The sequence below is a fragment of the Anser anser genome (assembly GCF_964211835.1).
Source record: "Anser anser genome assembly, chromosome: 2".
NCBI lineage: Eukaryota > Metazoa > Chordata > Aves > Anseriformes > Anatidae > Anser > Anser anser.
In genome coordinates, this window is record NC_139721.1 from 137,007,310 (window position 1) to 137,026,416 (window position 19,107).

Below are 19,107 nucleotides of genomic sequence, written 5' to 3' on the forward strand. Positions count from 1 at the left end.
TTTTGTTTCTTTCTTTGTTTAAAATCACTGCTACGGCATACACTGCCAAACCTGGGAGGAAAACCACAAAAAAGAGTATTCTTACAGTGCAAAAAATAGTTTTCTTTATTAACAAACGTAGCCTCTACTACACTGTCTCTGAGGACGAAAACCAAAAACAAACCCAAGAGAATCAATATAGCTGACTGGAAAGTATTTGTTTTCTCTCCATTTTGCCTTTTGAACTGAGAATTTGAAGCCACAACTGAAAAGCCTTCAGGGAAAACACCTGTGAAAGAGTTTCACTCTTTAAGTGAAAGAGAACTTTTTTTTTTTTCCCTCCAAAGGAAGCAGCTACATCTGATATGTTTGTGAAACATTCATCACTTCTAAAGAAAAACACTACAGGGGTGTGGTATTTCCAATCATATTCTAGATACCAAATGGTTACACATACTGTTATGCAGAACTCTACTGTCCTGACTAAAAAAAAAAAATTAGCTGGGATCCTGTAACAAGTGAAAACAGTAGCGTGGAACATTTGGTGCAGAGCTTTGAAAGAGGCAGCAAATATTGCAGTGATGCCTCTTGCTCATGTATTAGCAGACTACTTTGGTAACAAAACAGTTGGATACTTAATGAAACAGCAGTGTGGAAAGTTTTTTCAACAGATCCAAACCATCACTCATCTTAAAGAAAAGAAAGAAAAGCAAGTGTTTTGGGACACTACTAATGGTCTCAACTAACCAACCCCAAAGTTTTTCTTTTCACAGTGAAGAAAAGACCCAAAAGGCAAGCAAAAATTGAAAGCTTGTACAACGTAAGCACTTGGAAATGACTTCTATTTAAATCAGAGACAAAACAGTGTTTGTTTCATCTACATAAAGACTTGCAGTGCTGGGAGCAAGCAAACCGATGTGCTGAATAACCACCTTTATTCACGGAGAAAGACAAAAAAAGAAGGTCTGTACACAACTGCCTCTTGGATTCACCAAACATTTACCTACTCGTCTAAAAAAAAGCCAATAAACCTCTAATAGAAACACACTAGTAATTAATAATAATAATAAATAGAAAATAATGGCATGGAGCAGGCTGATGTGGTAAGAACAAAGTAAGGGAAACAAAGTGAAGCATTTCCAGTGACTAATTCTGGGAAAACCATAATTTTTGCTAAAAATGGAGAGCCGATGAGAACGTTCATACCACCCATCTATGCTCAACAGCAGCTGGAAAGAGGCTGCTCCAAAGCGTGATTCGGTACATCACAGCTATCCAAGTAAAGCTCTTTCTCACCACTGACTATAGAAGAAACCTAGGAAGATTTAGCTAAGTAAGTTTGGTGCCATGGACATCCCTCCTTACTGCCAGCCAGCCTGCCTGCTTCATTAGCTACATTCTGTTTATAAATGTATATTGGAAATTGCTACTGCAATGGAAATGCCATTGCTATATATTGGAAAGTATTTAATACTTGTGTTTCTTTTAAGCCTACATACATGTTTTACATTGTAATTATTATGCATATGCCATGTGTTTGTATCAGATAAACACAATTAAACAGTTCAGATTAGACAGAAACAATAGCCATTTGGGATTTGAAAACTCTGGTTAAGTAACCTGGTATCATGTTATTTATGGAGTATGGATATGTTACAGGTATTTTATTTTTGAAAAAAAAAATCCTTACAGAAACAGTAAGTATATATTCTTACCTGACACACTCTGTATACGCCAAAGTCCCCTTTTATCCAAAAATATGAGAAGTGCCCATAACCTGTTTGGAACAGATATGCAGCAACCAGAACTCGAATGTGCATGTACACAGGCAAAAACTGTTGAGAAAAATAATGTACCTTTTATAGATGGCCACATAAATGCTTTTGGTTTTCCTTTTTCTGCATTGCACTACACCAGGTTTAACAAAGAAAAATATTAAACTGCGTTTCTCATTTATTACTAAGCTCTCTTGTTGCCCTAACCTCTCTGATAATCTGAATGCATTCCTTCTATTTATAGCTCTACAATTTCCATATTCTGTAACCAGTTAAGATAGAGTTAAGAAGGAATCTCTGAAAGCTTACCTTCAAGAGTTTCAAGTTCTGAACATAAAAATAAAGTGTTGCTAACAATTAAAAGTAAGTTAACACAATCTTCTACACGGAGAAAACAAGTATATTTTTTCATGGGTTGCGTAATGCATAAAATTCTCTTATCTTTGGAACTGAAAGAGGAAAAAAACTAATTCTGCAAATACCATTTCTAAAACTACAGGAACAATAGTATTAGTTATTCCCTCTATTCAATTCTATTAAGCGTTTGCACTATCTTCCTTTTGAAGTAACATGCCTAAATTGCATTCCCACTTGAAAACATGAAATCCAATCCCACTTGAAAACACAATTTTCAAATCACTTACAGTGCTTGCTCCAGAGATATGATAAATCAAAATTACAAGTTGCATCCAGCCCTTCCATTCATCAGTCTGTTCTCTATTTAACACTTTAGTCTAATGCAAAACAAAATAAGAGTGTTGCTATTCCAAAAAGTACAACGAACATCTACAAAATGAGGAGAAAAAGTTCAAAACAATAAACCACTTTCTGGCAAATAGGTCTAAATTGTAAAAGCCTTCCTTCTAATGGACACAGGTCTATGAAATGCTAATCTGGTCTACATTCTCACATATCTGAGCTACATTCACTTAAAGATGGACTGTATGACAATGGCTAAAAGTGCTCGCACCCACATGCTTTTAAAAAGATTTTACATCTAATTGCATGCAAACTTTACATTTTTGAAGATGAGTTATGCTGATTTTAAGAATTTTACTTTCAATAATTAGCAATCAGAAATTTACACTCAAACTGTCAAACAATAGTACAAGCAGGATGTCAACTTGATCATTACCTCTTTGGTATTTTCGGTATAAAATACCCCCAAAACCAAGATGTAGACGATTGGTATGAAGAAAGATGAGTGTGTATAAAATTTATTTTCCTTCATGAAAAGATTTGCTCTGTCACATAGATAAAAATAGGTCATGATTAGACCGAGTTTGCAGAAGGAGTGTAAGAGCATCTCTAAAGTAGAAACGTTAGGAGTATTGATGGCAGGTTTCTTCTCCTCTCCAATTTCCAAATCAGTGCATGATTTGTTCTTCCGATAATTATTCCGGTGAATTAAACTGATAATTAAATATCCAATAATGGACAAAGTAAAGAAACAGAAAGCTAATTTCTGTATCAGAGTGAGAGGAGGCTGAGGCTGGCAGCAGGAGCCATCAATGGGCTTCATTATCTTATTGCAGTAGACATTCATAAGAATCATCGCATTCTGTCAAAGAAATAGGCAATTTTCCGATTAATCTCTAATTTAAAAGTAAAAATTTTCACCATAAGAAATCTTTAAATAGATTGTGAATTGACAGAAAACATGCAATTTTCTCTTATCATTATATACGGCAAAGTTCATAGTAGCCCCCCATACACCTAGCTGCATTCAGCATTAAGAGTCAAAACATCTCTTCCAAAGGGGAAGAGGTAAGCAGAAAGACTTAATCCTAATTAATCCAGGAGTTGGACTCGATGATCCTTGTGGGTCCCTTTCAACTCGGGAGATTCTATGGTTCTCACTTTTACAACAGAAGGGCTCTCTTTAAGGCTAAAAGGAGCTATAAAGAACTAAATGGACCATAAATGAAAAATATCTCACAAATTTAAGGCCCTCAAGGCACAGGGTAATGAATATGTCTAAAACATGACAAAGAGACTGAAATGTGTGGTGAGATGATATTTAGTTCATCAGCAACTGAAAGCAATTGAAACTTGCAAAGGAGTAGAACTAAAACTGACACAGCAGAAGAGCTCAGTCACAGAAAGGACAAACTGATAAAGTTCTGAGAGGCTCACTGCATACATATGTAGTGATAAGATAACACAAGGATTAAAGCCAGTGGCACTCCATGCAACGGGGAAGGTGTATACTGTGTTTCTCATCCTGTTTATACTCTTTTCTAAATTAAACTGTGTGGGCACATAGGAGAAAAAAGAAGACCCACTCCTTAGGACTGCTTCACAAATCACCCTAAATCATTTATGCAGGTGAAAGCATGAAGTTTGCACTCAGGGTCTAAAAGATATAGCTATTTAAAAATAGCTGTAAATCCACTATATACTATCATCTTAGATATTACGGTTTTTAAACATCAGTATAACTGACTGCCCTCTCACCTACTGGGCTCTTCTGAGCAAAATTCCCTGAAGAATGTGAGTCCTCGCTACATTCACATTGTCTGCTGTTTCAGAACATACACCTGAAATCTTCTTTTACAATTAATACTTTTTAATGTTGACCGGTGCTAAAAATACTTACTGTATCCCTGCTTGATTCAGGGAGATGCAGGCCATCTGAAGACTTCATAATAGTTTCTTGTGCTATCAATTTCGATACACTGAACACTTTAACTTTAGCTTTGGAATTTCGGGAGCTGCTGTTCAGAATACGAACAGCTGCTTCATTATAAGCATCTATTTTCTCATTAGTGATCATTTTCCGACTCTCACTCAGCATATCTTCATAAACAGGATCTGAGTTTGAAAGGACAAAGAATGGGCACATTAATCTTCCACTTCGCAAATACATTTATTTAATTCAAGTTGCACAGGCTCCTTTCATTTTGGTAGTCACAATTGTTTAATGGTACAGTAAAAAGTATACAGTGAGGAATGAGCAACTGCTACAGCAACCAGAGTTGCTTATGACGAAATATTCTTTTCACCATTCCCTAGTTATACATGCGTACTAATAGATCAAAAAGCTTTGGCTGTACATGAATGCCTGTTTTAATTTCCCCAAGCTTCTGTGCTCCATAAAGAGCATATAATGCTGGAGTGTAGAGCTGCTGGTGCCTTTTCTCAGTAAAGGAACCTTTACCTGGGGGATTCCAAAGCCAAGAGGACAGAAGATAAGCAGCAGAACAAACACGTAGGGAAAAAAAAAAATCTCAGAACTCTAGTTACTGCAATAGAAACCAGTTTCTCATTCCTCTTAGCTACAGTCTATAAACATACTCCACTTGTTCCTGTTGATTCCAGTTTAACTGATGGTAAAATCTCAGCTTTTCAGAAATTTGGAACATCACCTTACTGAGGTGATGAGAATGTCACATTCCATGGCTAATAAACCAGGAGCACATTCTACTATCAGCTCGTTGTTCAGTTTCAGAGATATAGCTGAGTTCTAATGAAGAAAAGTAAAAGAATGTAAGCTTAGTGCCATAATAAATCTCACAGGCTCATTTTGAACCATGATTTCTGGCTCCCAATCTTAATTAATCAGTGCTTAGTGTACTGAAGTGTACACTCTAGAGAGCTGAGTTCTCTATATTCTTTAGAGTATGTGTCTATTCATTCTAGACATGCACAGGCTGTTGAACCTTTCCTATTATATATGTAATCTGAAAATTTAATGGAATATGAACACAGGAATACAGATGTTTTATGCATTTATGTTCTTGACTCCCTTGAGGCATGTATGGAGCACACCACTGCGAGAATACTCCTGGCATCTTGAGTCTGAGAGAGAGCTAACAGAATTAAGAGTTCAGAAGGCAAAAGACTTTCCTGAGAGAGAATTAAGATCTCCATTGCTACTAACAACTACTTAGGTGCCAGCTTGTTATGGCTGCAAGAAAAGCCGCATTAGAATCCAAACAACATATTTAATCTGGAAGTCAGCGGTATGGACTAAGCTGTCCATATTCTTCTACGAAAGAATGGTTCAACAGACAGCAACAGTATGAATTGTTGTTACCAACTGCTCATTACTTTACCTTGTAAGACCCAGTAAACATCACTACTTTTTGCTAATTTTTCCAAAAGAGGTGCAATTGAAGTGATATTGATTTTATATTGTGTGAGGGCTTCATTGCTGCCATTGTGAATCTTGATAGACCACTGGAAAATTAAACAAAAAGAGATTCAGAACCTATATGTCTCACAGTAGATAAATCTGCACAGCTAAAATACCTCGAGTATTTTTACATACATTTTAAGAAACATACTCTATTCAACATAAAGCCAAGTTTTAAAAAGCAGAGCACCAGGGAGACAGTCTCAGAGCAACCTCCTTTTCTTAAAATAAGCCAGCAGCTGAGTTTTGTACTAGCTGGAGCTTCTCCAGCTTATAATACTTTACTTCTATTTATAAACTGTTAAGCTTTGACATATTAAGATAGACATGTCCAAACTAAAGTATCATGACCAAATCAAAAGCTATGAAAAAGGAGTACAGAGAAGTTTCAAAATAATGTCAAATCCAAGGTCATGCCAAAGTTTCATCTACTAGCAGCTTACCACACTGCCATTAGCCATGTTCCCGTTGCTGATACATCAGATTTTTGAAGCAATGTATTTTTCTACAAGTTTCTTAAAACTGGGGACATTTATCTTTGGCCAACTCTAGAAATCCCTGTGAGGATTCTAGAAAATCCTATGTTTTGTGTAAATAGGTTTGTGTTATAAAGAGCTGAGCATCACATTCATGTTGCTTTGTGTCTCTTCTACCATCCAGAAATGATAGCATACTAACATCCATATGAGTACAATGGATTATTTAGCCAAGAGTCCTACAGTTTTGCAACCTGGTCTTCTGTGCCAACATACTACCCGTACGTAACAGCATCTTCTGTGTGAAATACGGTGATTACTCATGCTAGTAAGACATGCTAGATTCTAAGACTGAGCAGAGGTATTCTAGGCTTAATCTTGCCACTAAAGTGCAGTATATTTATGTGGATCCCACGAAGGAAGAGAATTTAGGATTTTCATCTGTAAGGAAACAAAATTTCTGATCCCTCAGGAAATGCGTGGAGGTTACACACACATACATGATCTTCACCCGGAAGATCAGAATGCTCAGGAGCTTCCAGATCAGTAGAATTCCTGAACTGTCTCTAAACCAAACTGCTTTCAAAGTACTTTGTTTAAAATGGAATGCATTTTCTCCCCTCTACATTTGAGCTGATAGGAAATTATAATAGCTAATTCCTTTCAAATTCCACTTCCAAAGTATTTGGAAGAAGGGGACATTACATGTGAAATTAATGAGATGAGCGGTTAAACGTTTGATTCTTGACTCCCAGTACCAGCAAACTACTGGAGTAGACTACTTCAGAGAGGCTGAAACCATGACTTCCACCACTGGAAGTTTTAAATAATTAGTTAAACAAACTCTTGTCAAGCACAGCGGAGATACAACTGATCCTGCCTCGTGGCAAACTGATGGGTTAGGTAACCTCTTCAGGTCCTTGTCAGACCTGTTTTCTCTGATGCTGCAGCCTATAGCAGTGATGGAAACTTCCAATGGAACAAGACCCAGGAAATGCAATTCCTTTTGTTGAATTATTCATGCCAGCTTTTTGCCCATATAAGCCTAAGAGAAATGTGGGCACCCTAAATGAGCATTCCGTGCTGGTCCATACTCAAATGCAGTATTTTGTGCCTGAAAAGATGCACTTTATTAAACATGCATCCCAGTTAATATGCAAGCACTTGAATTTTCTTCATGAATAATCCGCTTGGAATGAAGCTACTTCTGTTTTTACCTATGATTCAAGCTAATCAAAGCTTATCAACCAGTATTGCTGCCAGTGAGCAAGTACTGTATACCACATAGCTATAATAAAATGTACCTGATACTTCAGAACTACTAGCTAGAAGCAGGAAATTCATTGATAGCATATTTTTATTATAAGTTGGAATAAAACACTTTATCTTGTAACCAGCTTGAGAGCACCAAAATTATCCTACTAAAACTTCCCTCTTTATTCAAATACCCCATATATGTACAACTTACCGTGGCAGCTCCTGCTACAATTATATGAGGTTTTGCCACAGAACCCTAAGTCACAAAGTAAAAATAAATTAGTTTTAAAATATTCACAAATTTCATTTATAACTTGACTTATTGATAAGGTTAATGAAGACTTGTATCTTAAATTAACTGACTTGACTTGTCCATCATTTAATGGTTACAGGGACATTACAAAGACATCAACATGTGAAACACCAACATTTTCCTGTGAGAGACTGCAAAGTATCAATAAGCACTTAAAATCACTAACTATTTAGCTTTTAATTTATACTGCTATCTAAACACCTCCTCCTAAGGTCAAGTAAACTGTAGGTCACACTACTGAAGTACACTTTTTTTTTTTTTGCATCTCTCGGCATTCTCAAACATCTGTTTGATCTGTTGTACTGATTAAAGTGACCACAAAACCAGTGACAAAAACACAACAAGAACAAGACAGTTGTTGCCCCAAAGGTCTGAAAGTTATGCCTAACGCAAGGAACACAAATGTTCATGTACACAAATATGTACACAAATAGAAGAGTACAAGGAAACAGACAGCGCTGACCTCCTCAGTACAAGTTTTGCCTTGGCAACATCAAGGCTTGAACAGCTCAAGTTTTTTGTGGTAATCACAAAAAAAGAAAAAATAATGATAACTTTAGCTGTTTTGATAGAAGGTGTCTTGAGGGAATTACAAATAAGGTAGCAAAAGAATCACCATTGGCCATTATTAAATAAAACCAAGCTATTCAGAGTCCAAAAAAGGAAGGAAAACAAAAAAATGAGTTGCCATTCTGTTAACATTTTATTCTTTATCAGAATCACATAACCTTACGCTGAATAATACGACCATCTATAAAATAACTGAAAGACATGAAATAAATACTACATAATTTGCAGGTAATATTGAAAAAAATCAACACATTTTTAATTTTCCAAATTGCCTTTGTCCTTCAGTTTATAACACTCAAACTAATGCAAATATCAAAATGTCTGGTAACAGAAAAACATAGCCACAGCAAGCGCAGACCAAGACAGCTGCCAAATCTGAGTAAAACCGTTTCAGCTCCTACTGGGATGAATCAACCTGCCCCTAGGAAATTTTTTTTCCTCCTTGTTTTGGTGTTTTTATTGGCTCAAGCAAAGCCATCCATGGGAGACCATGAGACGCCAAGAAATACATACGACAGCAAACATGCCCCTTTCATTTTCATGTCAAATTTCAGATCTCTGGTACATAACTGACTGAATATAATGTCATACACTGCAGTTGTTGACCTCTAATTATAATCATGTTTCTTAAAAAAAGAGGTCAGCTGCAATATTTACCTAAAATATACAGTTTAAGACCAACCTCAGTCCAAGATTTGATGCGCTGCCTCATAGAGCCATTAACTTCTGGATACCACAAGAAATCCTGTAAAAAAAATGCAGATGTAATCTGTAAGCACCAAGACAAGCATTAGATTAACAACAAAAATTAAAAAAGAAAATATTAACTAATTGCCATCAATTCAACTGTGAAGGAAAACCACATAACCCAAAGTGAGATTTCCTTTATAGTAAGCATGAAAAGTCTGATAATGCTGTTTTGCCTTTTTTTTTTTCTGCCAGATTGCATTAGTCTCCATGGAAAATAAAAATAAAAAAATTATCATGTAGTTCAGGAGGCAAGATTTCATCAAGAAGGTAACTTTCAGCCTCTGGCAAATGGAATGGCCTCACAGGTTTCCAATGCAATCAGGGCTAAAACCAAGGTCACATCTATAACCTATTTGGTACAGCTTGCTTTTTGCTCAATTTCCCACAGTTTCTAGCAACAGATTTTTCATTTTTTATTTGAGATTTTTTTTTTATTTGATGTTTGAGATTTTCTCCTTCATTAGTCAACTATTTTCCACATTTAGGTCACTGGGTCACTGCCATTCAGAATGTAAAAATTCACGTATGATGCCTATAACGTCAACAGCAATATGGAGTCCAAGCAAGGAAGCACAGTGTTGTTCTTGCAGCAGCAGAGTACAAATATTCTCTTAACTACCCAGGCATCACCCAGAAGCCCAAACCTGCCACGTGAAACGTTAGGGGTTAGACACCTACCAAGGCTTAAGGAGTTTTAAAGATGTAGCTCTGCCCCAGCCTAAGCCAATATAAACGCCACTGCCATTAGCCCTTTACTCTGCCTTGTGTTCTGCCCCCAAATTTCCAGCACTCAGATAATCACACGATGAGCCACATCAGACCTGACCAAAACCAAACCTTACAAGGTAAGCTGGCTGAAACGACTCCTAAACCAGCCCGCTCCACAGCATTACCAGGGCTAGTTACTGTATGTTCCTGCGTTCATGCTGTAAGCAGCAACAAAATGGGACAGAGTAGGCTTAAACTGCCACAGGCTCACATCCTAAAATGTTATTCTGTACCCTAATCATACCTATGTACACAGATACTGAAAATTCACTTGCAGACAACTCAGCAAATACACTGCTTCTTTGGTGTTCATGAACAGAGAAATAAGTTGCCTCCAGGTGATAAACAAATACATGACTAGCAGAGTGCCAGCACTACCGACAGCTGTCATGGGAAGCAAGAAAGCTATTGAGGACACCATTTCAATTGCTGGGGCAGAATACAACAGTGTCCTTCATAAAAGCTACCCTCAAGTACTTGTTTTTATTTTTTTAATATCCACATTGTAAATAACGTTGTGGTTATTTCTCTATGCAGAAACAGTGGCAAGGATACTTGTTGGGATAGCACAGAGAGCTCGATGGCAATTATTGCAACTACCACTCCAAGTAAGTTAGTCCAATACATATTCCTACAGCTGTGAATGAGTAAGCTTCCTGGCAAAAAAATACTCTTGGAAAAGCCAACTTACAAGATCTGACAAAAAGAAAAATTACACACACTTCCAGAGCTTATGCCCAAAGCCATCACTCAATACAAGTACTCAAAGCCAAAGTCTCTCAATCTTATACAAAATATAATGTGTCGAGATACACTCCGACGTATTTTGTTCAAGACCTATAAAGAATGTTGATACTCTAAAACTTCTTTTACTTTTCAGCACTTGTGGAAACTTGAAAAATCCATCTCTGACTGCAATTTGTATGAAATTATATATGCATTATTATGACTTGCAATTTAATGCCAGATAAAAGCTTACCACTTTAATTGAAGCAGATTTATCTTCAAAAGGGATATTTCCATGCTGTCAAAAGAAAAGAAAAAAACACAATACAAACAAAGTAAAACAAACTTTGAGAAGAAAAAAACTACATTCGTATGTTAATTTGCTCTCACCCAAAGCGTTACCTTCAGTAGAAAGGATTTTTCTTGCATAAACTTGTCAGTATACTCATGCAAAATGTTTATGAAACAGATCTTGATTTTATAAATGTTGACAAAAGATACCTCTCAGCTTTAAATTAATTATAGCACTCTAACATCTCACAGATGCTGAATTCACCCCATTTTTTAGGCAGTAACTTTGACCTAACAAACAGACTAGGAAAAAAAAAAAAAGAAAAGTTTTTCCATTAGTCAAATGTCTTCTTTTGAGAAGTCAAAGAGACTGCATGCTGTCCACTGGCCAAGGTGCCAGCTTGCACTTCTAAACCACAGAAGCAATAACTAATTGACAAATCTGATCTACAGTTAAAAGTTGAGTGTGTCTTTTCCAACACATTTATACATACACCCAAGAAGAGAGAGACCTAAGAAACATGATATAACAATGTAAATCGGTATTCTGTTCAGCAAGTGGTACAGCTAAATCCTTTCCTACTGCTTCCACTACAGCAGGCTGTAGTTTACATTCTCCATCTCGCAAGAATCTCTGCGGCAGATATCAAAACAAAGGTGAGACCAGAAGCTATTTTCAGTTTTAGCCTCAAGTTAGACCTGGAAATCTGTCATTGCCCCAAGGAATTTTATGGGCAGATTACCTTAGCAATTTAACTGACATAAAAAATGACAAATTGTAAACCATGAATTACTACTATTTCAAAACACACAATGAAACAATCATTTTCTCATCAAGAAGCCAGATACAAAGCCTAAATTGCAATGGGAGAAGTCAGCTTCATTTATTTATTCCCAGACTGCCACAAGCTTTCTCTCAAGCTTGACAGTTCATTTCTCAGACTTCCAATCATCTCATTAGTACTCAAACAATTATCTTAGTCTAATCTTGCTCTTCTCCAGAATGCCATTTTGTGGTTCTTCTTCTTGGTGGCTAGGCCAGCAAACAGTGCAGTTTCTTGCGTGATTTTTGTTGTTATTATTTTTATTTTTTAAAGTTCAGAGAAGAATTAAGACGTGAATCGGGAATAGAAGAAAGAAACAAAAACATCAAAATAAACCACCTCACCTTATTTCCTTCTTCTTTGACTTGGGGATTTATGATTTTTATAAATGAATAGAACAGCTGTCGAATTCTAGAATCTCCTAAAAACACGATATGTTTGTCTATGAGGCAATTTTTTGCTTCACTGTAAAACAAAACAGCAAGACTTGTGTTACAGGAAATTTATAATAGAAAAAAAAAATCTTCAGAGAAATCTATAGAACAATATAGGCAATTGCATATATTATATCCAGCTCTAAGGAATGGTAAGTCTTTTAAACATGATGAAATAATTAAAGGTTTACAGTAATTTGCATACAGATTTTTTACAGAAAAAAACAAATCATACAATTCCTCAAGGGAAGATTATTTTTAGTACACATTTAGCTACTTGGGATTCTACAAATCAGGACAGTATTTTCCCTTCCAGTAATCTGAAAGGGACATACAAAGTTACGCCATCTCTTGCACTGTCTGATGGCTCTTCATGACAAGTATCAGTACTACTACCAACAACATTTATTTGTATTTTAATATAGAAGCACAAATGTGGTAGACACTATAGATACACAGATAATATACAACAACAAAAATTTCTTCTGATAAATGTTGCCTATTTGTGAAAGCCTAGATAAGAAAAAACATTTGAAACAATTTCAACTGCAGTTGAACAATAATTATTCTTCTTTCCAGGCAGATGAACGAAGGAAGAGTTTCCTTACCTATTTTTATACTTGTGCATCATACAACTGTGGGGCTGCCATACTTTTTCTCCAAGAAATCTTCCACTGGACAGAAGATACTCACATGAATCATCACCTTTAAAATATTAAATAAAGATTAGAATTCAGACACATGAAAGTCACAAAACCCCACTGCTACTAAACATAAATAAATAAATCTGACAATATTTGAAACACAAAAGAATGGAAGCAAGCAACAGCAGTAACCAAATTTAACTTACGAAAAGGTCTTGCACAATTTTTTGCAAATCGCCTTCTCCCTTATTATACCACACTTCTCTGTAAAACATTCCTCTGTCCACAAAACGTTCATGATCCCATTTCTGCTGTTGGAAAGAAGTTGTAACCTAGCATGGTGTTTCCACTAAAAGATGCCAATCAACTATGCTATCTACTATCACAATATATATATATATATATGAAATTTTATTATATTAAGCTGTTAATTCTTTAATGTTCTACACAGAATTACCATACACTGCATATTGTACAGAACATGGAGCTCAAAAAAAAAAAGAAAGTCTATTACTTCTCCTTGTTTAAGATGCAGCTGTCAGCTTGGAACAGCTGAAATTACATGCTGGGTTAACAGGCAAAACAAAAAACATTTACACAAGATTTTGCTGATGATTCTGAATTGCAGCTACCATTTCCAGTCCAGAAGTTTTACACTAATTACAATTAATCACCTTGTGGGTGGTGATTTCAGGTCACTTTTTAAAGTTCATATAAATAAAATACCTAATTTATGAAATCGGTGACTATCTCCCAGTAAACGTACCCGATTGCTGCCACACAAACTCAAGGCAGCTGAACGCTGCTCACTGCAAGAGGAGTCGCCCTCCAACATTTTTGCCATACTTGGCCTTTCAGAGCACGACAAACAGGAAAACGGTGAATGAAACACGAGTACCTGTGCTAGCTTGTGCAGAAACTACGTGCCACAGCCCCTAGTTCACGCTTCCTGTCAAAAATTGACTTCCAATAAATGCAAATCTGCTCTTTTACTCCACTGTAACCTGCAGGCACTAATTCTGAAGAAGGGAGCATTTTTTATCAACTTTTAGAGCTGCTGGAAGCTACACATAATGAAACAGGCAGACTTTCTATCTCAACTACTAAGAGAAAATCTGAAGCTTTATCTTGATCTGCAAATTAGGGCGAACAGAAAGAGACATCAGCAGGGTGATGTCTGAGGTCTGTCGGAGTGGGAATTTATGAGGCACTGCTGACCCCATTTCAGCACACAATCCTAAATGTAAAATATCAGTGGTACTACAGTAACATTTTCAGGAAAGAGAGACAGAGCCATGGTATCACTTCTCATGTGCTCAAACAGTGTGCCCAGGTAGTCAAGAAGGCCAGCGGCATCCTGGCTTGTACCAGGAACAGTGCAGCCAGCAGGACCAGGGAGGTGATCGTCCCCCTGTACTCAGCTCTGGTGAGGCCGCACCTCGAGTCCTGTTTTCAGCTTTGGGCTCCTCACTACAAGAAGGACATCGAGGCCCTGGAGCGTGTCCAGAGAAGGACTACAAAGCTGGTGAAGGGCCTGGAACACAAGTCCTGTGAGGAGCGGCTGAGGGAACTGGGGTTGTTTAGTCTGGAGAAGAGGAGGCACAGGGGAGACCTCATTGATCTCTACAACTGCCTGAAAGTGTGGGGGCTGGGGGTCGGCCTCTTCTCACAGGTAACTAGTGATAGGACTAGAGGGAATGGCCTCAAGTTGTGTCAGGGGAGGTTCAGGTTGGAAATGAGGAGACATTTCTTCACAGAAAGAGCAGTCAGGCATTGGGACGGGTTGCCCAGGGAGGTGGTGGAGTCACCGTCCCTGGGGGCGTTCAAGGAAATATTGGACGTGGTGCTTAGGGACGTGGTTTAGTGACATTGGTGGTAGGGGGACGGTTGGACCAGATGATCTTGGAGGGCTTTTCCTACCTTAATGATTCTGTGATTCCACGTGGCCACAGCTCAACCAAGAAAGAAAAAGAATAAGGACAAAATAAAAAGTACACTGGATAAACAAGGACTTTCTGTGCAAAATTCTGATAAGAAAACGTAGCCTATGTTACAGTGATACCATCACAGTCAAAGCTATTTAATTTTCATATGCACTGAATCAACTTTTTTTTTTTTTAGTTAAGTGTTTAGGATAATTGCTACAACGACTTCTTATTTTCATAATTTCCCAACACTAAGAAGAAACTGTGATAATAACGTCTATATTGAAAAAAAAATTTACTATAAACATTTACATTTATGGGTAAGAAAACTCAGAAAACAATCACTTGATACTTTTCATCTGTCCTGCAACTTAACTAAAGGGATCTCCCTTCCTCAGGAGTAAAATCCTGAAAACTACGCAATGCCTAGAAGCACAAGAGCAGGGGCAGAGGCTGAACGAGGTGGGACAGCCCCTTCTGGGGGCTAACGCAACCGCCTGCTGGTACTGCAGTTTCTCAGCAGTCCAACTCTGGCCTGTTCATATCTATGGAAATACTTTACCCTATACACTAAAGTTTAGGGTTTACGCTGACACCATAAAGTTAAAATTATAGTTTATAATATTGCTGCTTCAACAGCAACAAAGAGCGAGATTAACGGTTGAAAAGTTTCCACTCTTGGAGTTTGAACGTTCACTGCTTACACTCAAAGCATTGACTTTACTGAAATACAATTATTTTAATGTTTTCCACTGTGTTCCAGAAAAGTATATTTCCCCCATAAATATCCATGAAATTATTTAAAGTATTTGGTCTGTGAAAGCAATGAATTGCTTTCTACAGCATGCAAGAAGTATTAAAGAAGGCATGAATCCTCTCTTGCTTCCCCACGAAAAAGTTCAATAAAATACAGATTAATAAAATTAACAATACAAATTAATAAAATGAACCCCCATGGACATATGAGCCCTTCTCCTTAAGTAACTCCTCAAACAGGGGTGATGAAGAACATGGAAACCCGGGAGATGACAACACCAACATTTCCAATGTGCTCGAGGGAATAACTACAAGATAAAGAAGGGAGTGCCCAGCAGGCTTTGCTCGTCACTAGATGACACCTTCTTCTCTTCCTTCCCCAACAGCATTACTTTCCTTTATTCCACAAGTATTGAAGTTAAAAGGTTAACAATCCCTCTTCCAATCCCAGTGTCTGGAAAGAGACTTATCAGCCAGCAAAAATAAGCCTTTTAATGTGACAGGGCAAACCAGCATTAAAGAATACATGAATGATGTGAACATCTGTATTTCCATCAAATACAGAGCCAGGATCACAGATCTGACCAGAAATCTCTTGCATTAACATTGGCAATAATGATTTGTAAGCTGATTCTTAGCTGCCTGCTCCTTCCCAGTCCTCCCACAAAAATAAAACGTAAGGTTCCCATCTATGAGGCTGAAAAGCATAAAACAAAATGCTCATTTGAAGTGCAGCTGACACCCAAAACTCTTGAGTTTTCTGACTCCAAAACTCTCTCTTTTACTTAGGATGTGCAGAGTATCTCAGATGCAGAAGTATAGACAACGCACCTCACATATGCTGTTTCTTGGAGCAAAACAAAATTAGCTTGAGGGAAGGAAGAATTGGCAGCTGAAGACATCTTCCGTCTTTATCTTCCTCTTTGAAACTCCTTCTATCCAATTTCACGAAAATCAGAACACGGGAATGCAGAACAGACTGTCTTTCAACTGCTACTCCTTGCCTCACTTATTCAACCAAATTCAGTGATGGTAACAAAATCAAGTATTGTAACATACAACTATCTAAGGCTCCTCATTGCCTTACTTCGAAATGCAACAAAACAGGCTTCTTTCCTTTCCTGGCCCTTTAATTACTTACCACTCCTAGGGCATCATCACTACTAAAAAAAGCTGGAATAACATGAAGAATTATAACAGTTTTGGAAAGTGTCTGGGTAAACATCTCAGAATCATAGCTTTGGGTTTATGTCGGTTCTCCATGAGCAACCCACACATAACACTGCTAACATGCACGATAAACTCTTGGTCAGGCAGATTTTGAAGCATAGGAGACGTATTTTAAGATTTAAATTAAATATACACATTCAGTGATAAACTCCTAATTTTTGTCATGAAAATGTCACTTTGTCAAGTGGCCATCACTTGTCCCAGGGTAGTTCATGATTTCCCTTGAATTCACCAACAACCTCTCAAGCAAATCCTTGAGGTACCACAAATCAAATTGACACTTCATAATCACAACGCACATGCACTATCCGTGTCAAACTGATTAATTACCGAGCAGCAACAGGATGCGGTAAACTGCCAGACGCAGCGGACCACGTGCCTCTGAACACCTCAAGGAGCTCTCTCAGCATAGTGAGACCTAGGCTGTAGGTGTAGGCTGATCTCAGAGATTTCCAGAAACACAGTCTCTATCACTCTCCTGTTTTTCAACCCGTACAGGTCGCTCCAGGTCAGCAATACAGATTTTTCTTCCAGTCGGCGCTTGTCTCACTGGTCAGCACGGTGCTGTCGCAGAGCAGATTAAAGAAAAGATCTTCTAGAAGCAGTTTATCAATGCATTTCTCCTCCTCTTCCAACCATTGCTACTTAACAAGACAGCTGCTGATCCTGCTGCCAAAATTCCTGCAGAAGTAGCTCTGAACGCAGCAGATGACGTGCAAAACTGAATCTTCACCTACTTTTAAAATACATTGGCATAGCTCAGATTTGCTGCATAGTTATCTTCCGAATAGAAACCAGAAACTCAAGATGACTGGTTTTGGTTTTTCTTAATCACGTCAAATAAAAACCTGTTTCAGTACATTGACTTTCAAGCAACTGAATTTGTCTCCAACGTATTCACTTCTTTACACCACCTCATTTCTAGGAAGTTGCTTAAAAATGAAACTGTCATGAAGAATTTAAAAGCTACCAAGCTCATGTGGCTTGTGATTAGATTATGAGAAAGGTGACTTACAGTTATTACTGTTACTGCTATAAGAACCTCAACTTTGCACATGATGAAAATTACAAGATGTATCGAAGTGACGTAAGTGTGAGGCATGTAAAGGAAAAGCCACCACTAATTCCACTCCCTCTGAAACCCATTAACTGACACTGAAGAAGATGCAGAGGAAAATAAAGATGGTATTCATGGTCAGACCAGCCTGGTATCCTGTCTTCGGCAGAGGCCACAAAGGACGAAGAAGAGCATACATAATATTCTTGCCTAATTTTATTCCAACTATGTTCAGTCCAGGAACTTCCTGAGCTAGAGATGATTTCTACATATTTTATAAAACCTTCAACAGATTTATTTCTGACAAAGTCACATTATCTTCTCTTCAATTTTTTATCCTTCACAGCATCCTTCTACAGGCATTTTCCATGCCCACAGCTGCTGCTCTAAGAACCACCTGCCTTTCATTATTTTACATACATGGTTTCTACTAATTTTATTTGGTCTTGTATGGGAAAGGAAAGATCACGCTCACATCCACCATGATCTACAGACCACTATCAATCCTTCCTAAGCCATTTGTTTTCAAGACTGAGAATCTTATCATTTTTCATAGCAGAGCATGTTCTGTGTTTTCAGATCACGGGCAAAGCTTAGCAGCTCTACACTCTGCTGAAACTGCCCACAAATGAAACTATCCTGTCTTACAGGGCTTTTACTGAAGTTGCATTCCAAACATCACACATAGTATAAAAATTAATTTTAAACATATAGAGGTAATATTTGAGGGCATGGAGGTATGCCTTCTTTCCCAGCTCTAGATACTGCACATCTTACTATTTCCCCAAGCAACACAGAAAGCTCCTAAAACCCATGAGGAGCATTACTTATGTCCGAGTCTTTCTTCAGACAAAACAGTAGAATTTGAGTGGGGGGAACAGAGGAGACTAAAACAAGATGGAAACAGCAGCCAGAACCATAAACTGGAGGTTACACACCAGTTGGTGCCTCTGGAAAGGCACCTTCTTCTTAACCATTAATGAGATCTCACATAAATAAATAAATAAAATTAGTCATTCTACACAAAAACCACAGACTGTTCTTTTTAAGATCTTCCTTTGTGTTTTTTTTAAGCTATCCTCCGAAAAATCAGATTTTCAAAATCATGTTTTTCCACTGAATTTGTGAAATTTCAAAGTCCTCATTCACACTACACACCAGGACTGACAATACCTTCTCTAAAAGGCATGCTCT

At 37.5% G+C, this 19,107-nt stretch overlaps 1 protein-coding gene across 2 annotated transcripts in view; it reads right to left on the reverse strand.

The window, feature by feature from the left end:
• The window catches only part of CASD1 (CAS1 domain containing 1), a 32,163-nt gene that overhangs the window by 9,301 nt on the left and 3,755 nt on the right, over nucleotides 1-19,107 (reverse strand). Inside the window, exons 2-11 of one of the 2 annotated variants that reach the window (XM_083826003.1) lie at nucleotides 12,910-13,006; nucleotides 12,212-12,332; nucleotides 11,006-11,050; nucleotides 9,191-9,253; nucleotides 7,837-7,881; nucleotides 5,813-5,936; nucleotides 4,354-4,568; nucleotides 2,890-3,315; nucleotides 2,399-2,488; nucleotides 1,695-1,814 (exon numbers count right to left, since the gene is read on the reverse strand). In XM_083826003.1, coding sequence (XP_083682129.1) covers nucleotides 1,695-1,814; nucleotides 2,399-2,488; nucleotides 2,890-3,315; nucleotides 4,354-4,568; nucleotides 5,813-5,936; nucleotides 7,837-7,881; nucleotides 9,191-9,253; nucleotides 11,006-11,050; nucleotides 12,212-12,332; nucleotides 12,910-13,006 — 1,346 coding nt within the window. The remainder of the gene's footprint in view (nucleotides 1-1,694; nucleotides 1,815-2,398; nucleotides 2,489-2,889; nucleotides 3,316-4,353; nucleotides 4,569-5,812; nucleotides 5,937-7,836; nucleotides 7,882-9,190; nucleotides 9,254-11,005; nucleotides 11,051-12,211; nucleotides 12,333-12,909; nucleotides 13,007-19,107) is intronic. The other variant, XM_083826002.1, reaches the window with a different exon arrangement.